The 14,278-nt window shown below is 34.1% G+C and overlaps 1 protein-coding gene across 1 annotated transcript; it reads left to right on the top strand.

Annotated features, from left to right (window-relative positions):
• The first annotated feature begins 1,864 nt into the window (after nucleotides 1-1,864).
• On the top strand, nucleotides 1,865-7,222 carry LOC146949205 (glycolate oxidase). The gene is made up of 12 exons (XM_085745271.1): nucleotides 1,865-1,949; nucleotides 2,796-2,962; nucleotides 3,111-3,235; nucleotides 4,364-4,410; nucleotides 4,788-4,865; nucleotides 4,985-5,109; nucleotides 5,318-5,384; nucleotides 5,477-5,539; nucleotides 5,710-5,779; nucleotides 6,003-6,103; nucleotides 6,211-6,315; nucleotides 6,819-7,222. The coding sequence occupies exons 2-12, from the start codon at nucleotides 2,823-2,825 to the stop codon at nucleotides 7,014-7,016; spliced, it is 1,119 nt and encodes a 372-aa protein (XP_085601397.1). The 5' UTR covers nucleotides 1,865-1,949; nucleotides 2,796-2,822; the 3' UTR covers nucleotides 7,017-7,222.
• Nucleotides 7,223-14,278: the final 7,056 nt, after the last annotated feature.

A 14,278-nucleotide genomic window follows, 5' to 3' on the forward strand; every position in this document is an offset into this window, starting at 1 on the left:
ACCTCATAAAATTAATTAAATAGAAATTTGGGGTGTTACAGGGAGCATGTTGGTTCCTAATTTCACGATAGTCAATCGTCGCAAACAAAGTCATCATTTCCAAAAAGGAAAATTGCGCGTATTAGCAAAGCATCACGTTCCAGGTTTCAATGCCTACTCCGAACCTAAATCCAAATTTACCATATATTGAAAATATTGTGAATGTTAAAGGTGATGGTAATTGCAAATTCTGAGTTGTAGCTTAACACAAGGGTATGGAGGAAGAAAGTTATCTTATGGTTCGCATAGCACTTATTCTAGAGTTACAAAATCATAAGACCGGCTATCTAATATTTGGGTCTGAGTAATGTTTTAACTATATCATGAATTATTTGTACGCTCCCAAAAATAGTGATGGAATTGCATACAAAGATAAGTGGTTGAAATTACCGAACATGAGTCACATTGTTGCAATTTGTTACAATAGAGTTCTAGTTCAGTTGACAAATCACAAAATCAATATAATTGAATTCTCAAGGATAAAAGAACAAATTTATAGAAATTGAATCATAATTAATGGATTAAAATTCAAATTGTTTGAAGGTAATTTATGTATATTAAAAATAGGCTACACGAAGAAAACTTACGTATTCTTTCTTTTTTTTTTTAGGGAAACTTTCGGATGCTTATTGTTTAACACAAAAATTACTCTACACTTTGATATAACGTAAATATTAAATAAATTGTTTATAAAAATTTCGGGTTCTTAGATTTCTAAAATTGTATAAGCAAAAAAAAAATAAAAATGAGGCAAAGACATATTTATAAGATGGAAAATGAAAGAAGATGGGATTCTAATCAGAAAGCCAGTGGAAGATGTAACATCGAACAAATTCGACATATGTGGTTGAATTGCAATCAGTAAAATTTAGTAATTACATTATTATATGTACTAAAACATTATCTCAAAAGAGTGGTACCAATATATGGACACATTTTTTCATTTTTTTCTACATAAAAGAAATTCAAAGTAGACATTTCATACATAAACAATAGCCTGCAACTTAGAAACGAACACCGCAACAAGATACAAAATCAAATAATAATGTTGCATAAACATAGTTGACAGTGTAAAATTCTTTTACATTTTCGGTGTATATGGATTAAATTCCTTGAGGGGTAACCTTAACGCAACTGAAAAAGTTGTTGTCATGTGACTGTAAGGTCACAGGTTCAAGTCCTGGAAACAGTCTCTTGTGTAAAAAAAAATAGTGTAAGGTTGCGTACAATACACCAAATGGTGGGACTCCTTCCCGGACCCTGCGTATGCGGGAGCTTCAGTTCACCAGTACCCTTTTATGGATTAAATTCTTTAGAGTAAATTTGAGTGCTAAGACATTCTCTATGTAAAGATGGCAAATGAAATATATTTCAACTTTAATTTCATTTTTTACATTATCTATTAGCATATGTCCGTTGGCAAACCCACTTGTATTATTATCATTTCATCATCATTCATGGGCAATGACAAATTGATATATGCACCATTCTTTCCATTTTCGAGACTCCTCCAAACATATATAATAACGTTACATACAAATTATATTTCCACATTTTTTATTGATTAGTTATTTTCTTTTCATATTTAGAGATGAAGATGATAATGAAGAAAAGAATGATGTGAAACACACAAATTGTTTGTGGCTAAAAACCACCTCACTTTGTTGATGAGATTTGGTTCAAAATAATACTCACCTCCAAAAGCTCATCCACTTGTGAAAAAAATTCTTCTTCATTCACGTTACTACAAAAATTTTAGGCCCCATACTTATTTTGTCTCTATTATAGTCACATATTTTATCAAACTACAGCTATTTTTCACTTCATTTCATTTCTATAATTTCTCATTAGGGAGCTTCTCTCCACTGGTTCCTCTGCATGCACACTCTTGCTTAGTTTTGGATTCCAAGGTCTCTTTTTTTCTTCAGTAATTTATGTGTACTACTTTGTTTCTATGTTCAGTTTTATATTTTCACATGGCCTTTATAATCATGCTTCTTTGTGACACACTATAGAAGAAATAAAGATTGAAGAGTAGAGTTTATGTGTATGTGTGCATTACATGTTTATTTTTATTTTCTTAATCATGTTTTCTAGTTAGACAACTCATAGTACTAATCTTCTTTACTTTTGTTCTGTTTTCTTTTCCTTTATGTATAAATATATACATGTTTTTGTAGTATAAGGTTAATATTTTGAGACTCTGGTGGTGAAGTTATATGATTGTTTTAGTTTTTTACTTATCTCTGAGCCGAACTTTGGATTATAGTACTCTTTTTTCCCGGGAACAAGAGGGTTAAGGCTGATAGACTTGGTTTGTTTTTGGTAGATTTTCATTATAATTCTGAGACATGATGCAACTTTTTTGTATTTCATAAACTGCTCGTAGTTTTTCCTAAATCTAGAAATTTTAGATATTTTCAAATTCCATTTATTTTTTGAAATATTTCCAGACTGAAACCATCATCAAAATTATCCTAATATTACAAAATTAGTAGTTGATTATGATGAAAGAGTTGATAGCTGAAAACATATGATCGACACTTCATACTGTAGGCGTGTTCAAACTTTGACAAATATCGGTGTCATATACCAATACAACACAAACACCTGCGATTACTTACAACTAGTTTTATTTTCAAAATATTTGTGTTGGCGTCCACGTGCCAGTGTCATGTTTGATATGATATATGTATCTGTGTAAATACGTCATAGCTAAAAACACGGTTTTTGATGTGAACGTTGATAACTTGCAGGATTGCTATCAACAAACACCTTTGAAAATGGGAGAGATAACCAATATCAGTGAGTATGAGGAAATTGCAAGGCAGAAATTGCCAAAGATGGCGTTTGACTACTATGCATCTGGTGCTGAGGACCAGTGGACTCTTCAAGAAAACAGAAATGCCTTTTCCAAAATTTTGTAAGATTTCATATAACTTATTTTGACAGTTCCTAAGTTACCAAATTATGTTACTTTATTATGTTCCTTTGATGTTTTGTACACCTACGACTCTAAGAACAAAAACAAATGTTAATGTGCTGAAAAATATGGTTGACAAACATTACAGGTTTAGGCCGCGAATTCTTATCGATGTGAGCAAGATAGACATGTCAACTACTGTCCTTGGCTTCAAAATTTCCATGCCAATCATGATTGCTCCAACTGCTTTTCAGAAAATGGCTCATCCCGAGGGTATAATTGCTTTTTCTTTAAATTCACTTGGATTTCTGAAATGGAAAATGAAGTTGTTTTGTTTTGTGCAATATTCTGTTCATTTTGTTAGAAGGGAAAAAAATCATGAAAACTCATGCATGACATGAATTGTGGAGAGTTTTAGCTTATATTGGGCCTGTTTGTTTTGGATTTTTTTTGAAAAAAATCTATTTTTTTGAGTAAAAAATCACTTTTTTAGTTTTTGTTGTGTTTGTTTGAGATTTTTAAAAAATCCATTTTGCTAAAAAAATCATTTTTAGCCTCAAAATGAAAATCTATTTCAAGTAGCTTTTCCAAAATCTATTTTTTTCTTAATGCAAGGAACTCAAGTGTAAGTGTTTCAAATCTCAAAAAAATGATTTTTATGATAGTAGACAAACAAAAATAGCTTTAGATTTTTTTAAAAATCTCTAAAAAAAAATCTCTAGATTCTTTTAACTCAAAATCTATTTTTTTTAAAGCTGAAACAAACGCACCCATTACCCTTCTGGATACTTACATGCTATGAAAATGATTACTATAAGCATTTGTGAGACTATTTAGAAACAACTTATCTACTTGATTTATGTACAAAACGATAATTGAGACGGAGATCATTAAGTTTATCTGTGCTTATCAAAACAACTTATGATATGTTTATATGTTGTTTTTAGCTTATTTCCATAAGCTTCAAAATGTAGCTTATGAAAACAGCTTAGAGCTTAAATGAAAGTAATTTGACTTTATTTTATCTTTTGTTATAGAAATAACATATACACGAACACTGATACGATAAATGTTTATGCTTTACGCACTTACTCAAACTGTTTATCCAAACAATGCGCTAGTGACATCAACAACTATGATAACTTGGTTTCTAGTTGTGTAACTTCCACTGATAAGCTATTACACTGAAATTAAGTGTGAATAAACATTAGTAATTTCTTAAAAAAATATCATCTGCTAGTTTTGATAAATGGATAAAAACAAACTCAATGGTTTTTTATTAAGAAAACTCTACAATAGGATAGCAACATGAGATTTAAATTGTCGATGTTCTTGTATTATATATTATATTTCAAATCCCCTTTTGTGTTTAGTGACATGTACAATTTTTTTCTTGTGCAGGAGAATATGCAACAGCAAGAGCTGCATCAGCTGCTGGAACAATCATGGTACTTCTCTTCCCATTTTTTTAATAAACATTTGATTTGTATACACTGTCATATAAAACATTTTTACACATGCGTTCAATCAAATCTTCCCATGTAGATATTTGCAGAGATGTTTTAGAAACGAACAAAACTAAGTGACATGATAGTGTAATTTGATTGGATGCATGCGGAAACAATTTTTGCATAGCACAATATTTGGAAAAAATGAAAATAGCTTATTACATGTCGGTAAAGTGTTTTTAGCATATGTAGAGTTTATCCTCATTACTTCTTCAATTAATTCTAAAATCAGAAAACACATAAGCTCTTATACGATTAACACTTATTTAACTGTATATTCAAATCAGTTACTTCAATTAACTTGTTGATTCTTTCAGACATTGTCATCATGGGCGACTTCAAGTGTCGAAGAAGTTGCTTCCACTGGACCTGGAATCCGCTTTTTCCAGTTATATGTGAGCAACAAAAACATTTATTCTCTCAGTTCCATTTCTTCTTCACTTGAATTCTACGTGAAATAGTTAGTTTCTCTTATATTGTTATATGTTCTGTATTGGCCATGTTCTTTATTTAGGTGTATAAGGACAGGAATGTTGTTGCTCAGCTTGTGAGAAGAGCTGAAAAAGCTGGATTCAAGGCTATTGCCCTTACCGTTGATACTCCAAGACTTGGACGCAGAGAAGCTGATATCAAGAACAGGTAACTCGTTGCGGCTGTGTTGTGATTCTTAATATTGCAAAGAATCATATTTACATGAGGCTGATGCGGCCACAATTGCAATCACTATAACATAACTGAAATATCGCATTTATTGATAACTTGATCAATAAGGAATACAATAGACTCTATTTATACATGAGTTTCAGCTTTAATGTAATAAAGATTAATTATAAATTTTCTTTTACAGATTTGTTCTGCCACCATTTTTGACATTGAAGAATTTTGAAGGACTGAACCTTGGAAAGATGGACGAAGTAAGTGAGATCAATTATTACAAAATTAGTAACATAGTTTAATGGTCTTACCTCTATCATCATTAATATAATTGTTACCTTGGTCCATTTAGGCTAATGACTCTGGACTTGCTTCATATGTTGCTGGTCAAATTGATCGTACTCTGAGCTGGAAGGTATGTCACCAATTTGTTCGCTCAATTCGTTGTTTTTGATTGATAAGTAGCATGCATGCTGACATTAGAAAAACAAAAGAAAACACTACTTTTGGTTGTCATTTTTAGTCTACATAATGGAATTTTCAAGGTTCCAATGATTTAGTGTTTTTTTTGTTAATTTTGTGCAGGATGTGAAGTGGCTTCAGACTATCACCAGCCTTCCAATTCTTGTGAAGGGTGTACTCACTGCTGAGGATAGTAAGCAAAACAAAACCTGTTTGAGAATTCTATTAATACACTTTCTAACACATCTTTTTCGATACACTGTTATTTTTAACACTTTTTTCAATACGCTAGTATTAGGGTCTCACATACATTATTTCATATAAAAGAAGTGATTACAACTAATTCACATAATTTAGTGAACTATAGATGAATTTTTTACGATTATTTTATTAATGGTTTGATGTAAATTTTGCAGCAAGGCTAGCAGTGCAAAGTGGTGCAGCTGGAATTATTGTGTCCAACCATGGAGCAAGACAACTTGATTATGTTCCAGCCACCATAAGTGCATTAGAAGAGGTACTTTAAGAATTACAAGTTATTATTAATAATCTGAATCAAGTGGTATGAATCATTCTATATAATAAGATTGTTTATATCATAATTGTGTTGTTGAAATTACTTAGGTTGTGAAAGCTGCTCAAGGTCGTGTTCCTGTATTTTTGGATGGAGGTGTACGCCGTGGAACCGATGTCTTCAAGGCTTTGGCACTTGGTGCCTCTGGCATATTTGTGAGTATACTCATAGCATTTCCCAATATTTTAAATTCTCATTGCCTCATTAGTAGTAATTTCTTAATTCGGATCGTCTATGGTCACAGTGTCGACGCATTCATGTAGTTAACGGTTTGGAGCTGTTGTGACTCTTATTTTAAGCTCTCTAAGTCAATCATAAAAGCCAACTTTATCAAATTCGTTTGATTTTGATCAAACATCTCCAAAGTGTTGATTGCGCATCTGAATTCATAATTCTTGAGTGGCTATAGTATCTATGAACCCTGTTAATCTTAAACACAATGGTTGAAATATGCGAGTAGTACCCTAGTTCGACCTCTGGCTGAAATAATCAGGAGTAATCATTGATCAACTTAATTTACCTCCCGACCAAACTTTTATTACGACACTTGTCTTCTATAATATATGGAGGATTAAGACGAACAAAACCAAAATAATTTATCGTTATAACCACCATTAGTACTGCCGTTATCTTAACGAACAAATTATGCAATGTCTAGATTGGACGCCCTGTGGTGTATTCTCTGGCTGCTGATGGAGAAGCTGGTGTAAGAAAGGTCCTTCAAATGTTACGTGATGAGTTTGAGTTAACAATGGCTTTAAGTGGATGCCGCTCACTCAAGGAAATCACTCGTGACCACATCGTTGCTGATTGGGACACCCCTCGTGTTAATCCTCGTGCCATACCAAGATTATGAAAAGCTTAATCATTATCATTTGAGCTAAGTTTATCATTTGTACAATTAATGAGGAAACACTTCCAAACTTGTGTTTATTTTATCTTTTGCTTTTAAAGAGAACTCATTTATGGTTTTTATATATCTGTAAAACTACATGCTTTCTCTGTATGGATAATATATGATATGATACTTGTGTGGCTACTATGCTACATTCACTCATTGTATATTCTTTTCTTCTTTATTTTATATGTATATTTTTCAAATATAAAAACCACTATTGAATGAAATAGGTGTTGTTCTTCCTAAGGGGATGATGAAGAGTACTTTGAGCATCTCTAATGGAGATTCTCTTACTATTTCTAACCAACGGACAAGTCTAGGTCGAATTCGAATTTCCCGTTTTCAAGAATTACCCCGCATTCGCAGTTGTGGACATAGGTGATTGTTCAATCAAGATCATACGATATAAAAAAAAATGCAGATTTTAAATTTTGTTTTATAATTTAAAGAGTTTAAATATGCCTTTAATGCCTACAATTACAATGCCTTTAATGCCTACAATTCGCAGTTGTGTAAGTTTTTTTTGTTTAGATTCAATCCCTGCAAATTCAAGAACTATTGTATTTTATTTTGTGACGCCATAAGTGGCCTAATAATCACGCATGTGGCCAACGTCCTGGACTAAAAACAACGACTATTGATTTTTCAAGGACTAAATCCAAACAAAAGAACTTACAAAGATTTAAACAAAAACATGTTATAATTGTGGAGACTCAAATCATATTTAAACTTAATTTATAATACCAAATTTGAATAATGATCGTTCAATCTAGGTCAAACAATCACAGATGTCTCAATTGCGTAAATGTGGGAAATCATAAACCGCATAGAATCCGAATTAGCGTAAGTGATAGCATTGAGAACTTTTTTTTTTTTGACAAGAGCATTGAGAACTTAAGGGATGTCATATATATATATATATATATATATATATATATATATATATATATATATATATATATATATATATATATATAATAGTAATCTCAGAAGTTTATTTCATAACATTAAAAAAATATTTATGTACAAATATTGATTCAATTAAAGATAAAAGTGAATTACAACGACTCGAATGAAAACAATACAAAAAGTTCTTCAAACCAATGACAACTACTCTAATTGACTTCTAATTTGCCTTCAAATGCAAATAATTACACTAACAACATAGCTAAAAACATCATATGTTATTCCATCATCACATATAAAATAAGATTTGTTGGATAAAATGATCGAAGAATTGCATGCAAGCTTGAGATTCGAAGACCTTGGGATTATCCGACTTCAAGAGATCTTGAAGATTGGATGCTTCGTGTGATTCCATAGCATAGAAAATTCAGAATCACTTGGATTAGGAATTGAAAGAATCTTTGCAATCATACTACATTTTCACCATTTTAGTGGAAGTTTGAGGAAGAGACATTTTCTTCTATGAAGACAGGATTGATGTACACTTAGGGAGGACAAAAAGGGAAATATCTATAATTCGCTGGTGTTATCTTCTCCTTAACTCTTTAATTTCAGCAAATTAACTTTGATATATGATGTTTATTAACGAGCTTAATTACCATAAGATTCTGATTGAATATTTTCCTAAAACATAATTTTCATAGATCATTGTTGATATCAATACATCATCAATTCAATCACCTTGCATATTTGAGATTTACTTGTTGATAATCTTATCTCGTATATCAAAGTAGTTTATTTCTTGTGATAGTTGTTTCTTGTTTAAGGTTAGGTTTAGTCTAACATAATCATTAATTTTGTGGATTATTCTGTGTGTTGATAATTGATTGTTACATTACAATTCAAGTGTGAATCTCTCGTTTCAATTGAATTGTTCTTTCCACATTATATATCTTATTATCATTTGTATTGGGTGAATAATGTCGAATAGTCATTCGTTTTTCTAAAGAATATCAAAACCACGCTTTCGAAAAAAAGGAGAGAAGCGATCCCCCCTCCCCTGAGCTTATCGTTGTATTTGTCTTATTGACCAGTACAGTGAACCTACCCCTCACAATTTTTTTAAGAACCAACCTCACAACAACTGAGCAAAGATGCCACCGCTACAGGTCATTGATGAAACCAACAACCTTTACGAACCATACACAGATCAACAACGAGATATGGGTTTCCCCATAACATCGACCCTTATGGGTTTACCAACAGAAACAACAATTCGAGGATCAACACCGCACAACGCCTCTTTGTCCTACAAAACATTAGTGGCCATTGCGGTCCATCCGAACTAGTGACAAATGTTGTTTACCAACACAAAACAAAAAAAATAAAAAAATTGTCGTAATTGAGTTGTTTGTCGTCGACAAACTCTTTTGCAACCCCAATTGGGGTTTGATGGTGACGCGTCCATGATGGCCGATTGCACCAACACGAAATCGAGGCTACCTCATGAAGAAAAAGTTTGGATTGAGGGTGGTGGCGTAAGCGGTGGTTATTTAGAGTGAAGGGAGAGTAAAAAATAAAAGCGTAGAGAGAAGATCTTTTAAGGTATTAGATTTAAAATCATCTCATGTATAAAATGTTCTACCTACGCTTATACAAGTAATGGGAAACTTCTAACTTACACATTATCAATTCGTTAAGGTATGTGGTATCCAATTTTTTTGGTTTTGACGTTTTGTTTGGTAGATGTTATTATAAAGCAATGAGAATGAATTGTATTTTCATTGATTCAATTGACGTTACATCAGATAAATATATATAGCAGTAAGTTACAAAAAGTGCTACTTGATAGGTTAGCAAAAGAGGCTCCTGATGAGGCTCCTATAGTGATAAGGATCAGTTACTATTAAGTTGGAATGACTAATTCAGCTTCTGTTCCTATACGTATGCTACAACTAATACATCTATCAATTGACTAGCTATTCCTATATTTATGTGAGAGATAGTACAGCTCAACAATTGATCATGTTGATCTATTACGCCCCCTCAAGATTAAGTTACCATCAGTAACTTTAATCTTGTCTCTAATATCTTCAAATTTTGCAGTAGACAACGGCTTGGTTAGGATGTCAGCTAGTTGATCCTTGGTTGAAACATGAGAGACTTGAAGGTTTCCAGCTTGCACCTGCTCTCTAACAAAATGATAGTCTAAGGAGATATGTTTCATCCTTGAGTGTAAAACTGGATTGGAGCATAAATATGTGGCAGCAATGTTATCACACAAAATTTTTGGTGGAGTAGGTGTAGTGATCCCCAATTCACTAAGGAGATTAGTGAGCCACATTATTTCTGATGTTGATGTAGCTACAGCTCTGTATTCAGCTTCAGTCGAGGATCTTGCCACTGTTTTCTGTTTCTTAGACAACCAAGAGATAGGATTACCTCCTAAGAAGATTATATATGCTGATGTGGAAGTTCTATCATCAGCATTACCTCCCCAATCTGCATCAGTGTAAGCTAATAGATTTGTTGTGGATGGTCTTTGAAGCATAATACCAAAGTTGATGGTATTTTTAAGATACCTTAATAGACGCTTCAAGTGTTGAAGATGAAGTGCAGTTGGCTTATGCATGAATTGAGACAACTTATTGATAGCAAATGATAGATCTGGTCTAGTAAGGTTGAGATATTGTAATGCTCCAATGATACTTCTAAAGTGAGTGGCATCTGTAGCAGCTGATCCATCCTGAAGTTGAAGCTTTGATGTGGAAGATAACGGCGTGGGTGATGGTTTCGCCCCCTCCATATCAAATTTCTCTAGTGTTTCCCGAATGTATTTGTGTTGAGAGAGGTAAAGTCCATTTTTTATAGGAATTAATTCAACACCTAAGAAATAATGAGGATAACCCATGTTTTTGAGAGAGAACCGTCTTGACAAAGCTTCAATGAATTTGATCATGAACTCATTATCATTGCCTGTAAGAAGAAGATCATCTACATACACCAAAAAATATATTTTAATGCTGCCAGATATGTAGATGAACAAAGATGGATCACTTTTGCTTGTAAGAAAACCATATGAGTTGATAAAGGACTTCAAGGAATCATGCCAAGCACGTGGAGCTTGACGTAGTCCGTATATTGCTTTGTTCAACTTGCACACATGATTTGGAAATTGAGTATTTTTAAATCCTGGAGGTTGAGCCATAAACACTTGTTCTGTGAGAGATCCTTGTAGGAATGCATTGTTTACATCAAGTTGATGCATTTTCCATGAGTGACCCAAGGCAAGGGTTAGAACAACTTTGATAGTTTGAGGCCGAACTACCGGTGCAAAAGTTTCTTGAAAATCAATACCTTTAGACTGAGTAAATCCTTTTGCAACTAAACGCGCTTTATAGCGAGAGATGGATCCATCTGGATTTCTTTTGATTCTAAAAAGCCATTTGCATCCTACAACATTTTGACCCTTTGTAGGTGGTACTAGTGTCCACGTACCATTGCCAATTAATGCATCCAACTCTGCTGATATGGCTTGTCTCCACTGAGTATACTTCATTGCTTCCCTCACACAAGATGGTTCCAGATTTTCAGGCAAAGGATGTTTGGAAGCTGCAAACATACGTTTTCTTTTGTATATGTTATTTTTGGATCTGGTGACAATGATGTCCCTGGTTGGTTTGTTAGTGGGTACAACAGAAGTTGAAATAGATGAATCAGGTAAAGAATGAGTGGAAATGTTACCTGGTGAAGTAGATAGAGGAACCTCTGTCGCAGGACCAGCAGTAGTAATGCCCATTGGTTGGTCATGTGGAGATGTATTTAATGTAGTTTGGATAGGTATGATCTGATAGGGAGGTGTGGAAGTGTTTTGGGTGGATGTCTCGGTTGGGACAGGTTGAGTGGTCATGGTGTGATATGGAAATTGATGGTCAAAGAAGGATACATGTCTAGAGGTATATATTTTTTCAGTTCTAGGATCAAAACAGTGGTATGCATATTGAGAAGGAGAGTAACCTAAGAATATGCATGGTGTGGATCTTGGTTGAAGTTTGGATTTAGTGTAAGGTTTTAGCCAAGGGAAACATAGGCAGCCAAAGGAGTGTAGGTGATGAATATTTGATTTTGTTTTGTGTAGGACTTCATACGGTGACTGCATATCAAGAACAGGTGTAGGTAACCTGTTAATCAAGTATGCAGCAGTGAGAAAGGCGAAGGACCAGAATTTTTGCGGTAATTTGGCATGATATAAGAGAGTACGACCTGTTTCGACAATATGTCTATGTCTTCTTTCAGCTGTGGCATTTAATTCAGGTGTGTGAGGCGGTGTGGTGAAATGTGATATACCTTGTTGAGTTAGAAAAGATCTTAATTTAATAAATTCACCTCCATTATCAGAGTATAAAGAGACAATGGGTAAATTAAAGAACTTTTCTACCACACTTTTGAATTTTGGAAATATGAAAGAAACATCTGATTTATTTTTCAAAGGATACAACCAAACATACTTAGAGAAATGATCTACAAAAATTAAATAATAAGAAAAACCATCTAAAGACCTAATGGGTGTTGGTCCCCATACATCAGTGTAAAGAAGTTCAAGTGGCTTTGAGCTTTTTATGCTGGAATCAGTGAAGGGTAGCTTATGACTCTTTGAGCTTTCACACGAGATGCAAGGATAGGGATGATTCAACTTTATTTTAAGAGGAGATGTTAGATGTCTCAAGATTCTTTCAGCAGGATGACCAAGAATATGATGCCAAGGTGGGAATGATTGGGAGGTGGAGTGAAGTGCCCTATGGTATTGTGGTGATGATGGTAGGCAGTAGAGGCCATTCTTATGCTGTCCTTTGAGCAGAGGTGCCTTGGTCTTCAGATCCTTCACCAGAAAACAATCAGAAAAGAATTCAACAGAAATATGATTAGTTTTGCATAAAGTAGAAACAGATAATAAGTTTTGAGTAATAGAAGGAACATGAAAGACTTGGGGAAGGTATAGTGTGCAAGATGGTGTATGAAATGTTGTTTTTCCAGTGTGAGTAATAGGCAAAGCATTACCATCTCCAACAATAATCTGATCAGTGCCTTGATAGGGACTCGTTAGATGCAAGTTCTCCAGATCACGAGTCAGGTGATGAGTAGCGCCAGAGTCCATAATCCATGAGTTACCAATATTGGGCGAGCTGCTTCTGACATGATGTGCGAATGGTGCAGGCTTAGTTTTTGGAGGATATCCATGCAGTTTGAAACATGTCTTTGCTGTGTGATTAGGTTTTTCACAAAATTGGCATATGACTCTTTTGGATGAACTAGGAGAGGTTGACCTTTGATTAGAGTAATTGTTATTTGCTCCTGGGTACTGACCTTTTTTTGGATAGTTCACCTTTCCTCTTTGAGCAGCATTTGCAGCAATGATAGGAGGGGATTCTTGAGTAATTTCATCCCTATGGAGATAGCTTTCAAAATCAGTGAGGAGATCATGCAGCTCCTCAAAAGACACTGATTTTTCTCTGGTGCGAATGGACGCTGCAACTTCTTTGTATTCAGCACCTAAGCCATTCATTGTATGAATGACCAAATCATCATCATCAAGAGGGGAATTGATGATAGCGAGCTCATCTGCCATTGCCTTGATTCCATGGAGGTATTCAGACACAGATTTTGAGCCTTTGTTGGATCGAGACAACTTTTCTTTGAGGTGAATGATCCTGGATCTGGTTTTGCTTGCAAAGGTTTTCTTGAGAATGTCCCAAGCTTGCTTGGAACTTTTGACATTTCCAAGTAATGTGACCACACTTTGGTCAACGGAGGAAATGATAGCATGAATAATGAATTGATCCTGACGTTTCCAATGAGAAAGATCTTTGTGACCTTCTGCTGGACAAGGTTTTGTACCATCAACATAACCAATAAGGTCATGTCCGACAAAGAGCGCATTCATCAGGACTTGCCAGGCAGGATAGTTGCTGGCTGTAAGCTTAATGGAATTTTGAGTGTTTAGTGCGACAACAGTTTGATTGTTATCAGCAATGAGGTGATTGGTTTCAGTAGTAGTTGAGGAAGACATGATGGGTATTTGGATCGAATGCTGTTAAGCAAAGAAGCGTATGATACCATATAAAGCAATGAGAATGAATTGTATTTTCATTGATTCAATTGACGTTACATCAGATAAATATATATAGCAGTAAGTTACAAAAAGTGCTACTTGATAGGTTAGCAAAAGAGGCTCCTGATGAGGCTCCTATAGTGATAAGGATCAGTTACTATTAAGTAGGAATGACTAATTCAGCTTCTGTTCCTATACGTATGCT

This window comes from Medicago sativa, chromosome 2 (genome assembly GCF_051527215.1).
Source record: "Medicago sativa cultivar Bolivia chromosome 2, Bolivia_mono, whole genome shotgun sequence".
Classification (NCBI taxonomy): Eukaryota; Viridiplantae; Streptophyta; class Magnoliopsida; order Fabales; family Fabaceae; genus Medicago; species Medicago sativa.

What these genes read in the sequence shown, in the direction of transcription:
- LOC146949205 (XM_085745271.1), top strand. Translation starts at nt 2,823, where the DNA reads ATGGGAGAGATAACCAATATCAGTGAGTATGAGGAAATTGCAAGGCAG. An exon ending in GAAAATGGCTCATCCCGAGG is followed by an intron (nt 3,236 to 4,363) that starts GTATAATTGCTT and finishes TTTCTTGTGCAG; the next exon opens with GAGAATATGCAACAGCAAGA. An exon ending in ACCTTGGAAAGATGGACGAA is followed by an intron (nt 5,385 to 5,476) that starts GTAAGTGAGATC and finishes TGGTCCATTTAG; the next exon opens with GCTAATGACTCTGGACTTGC.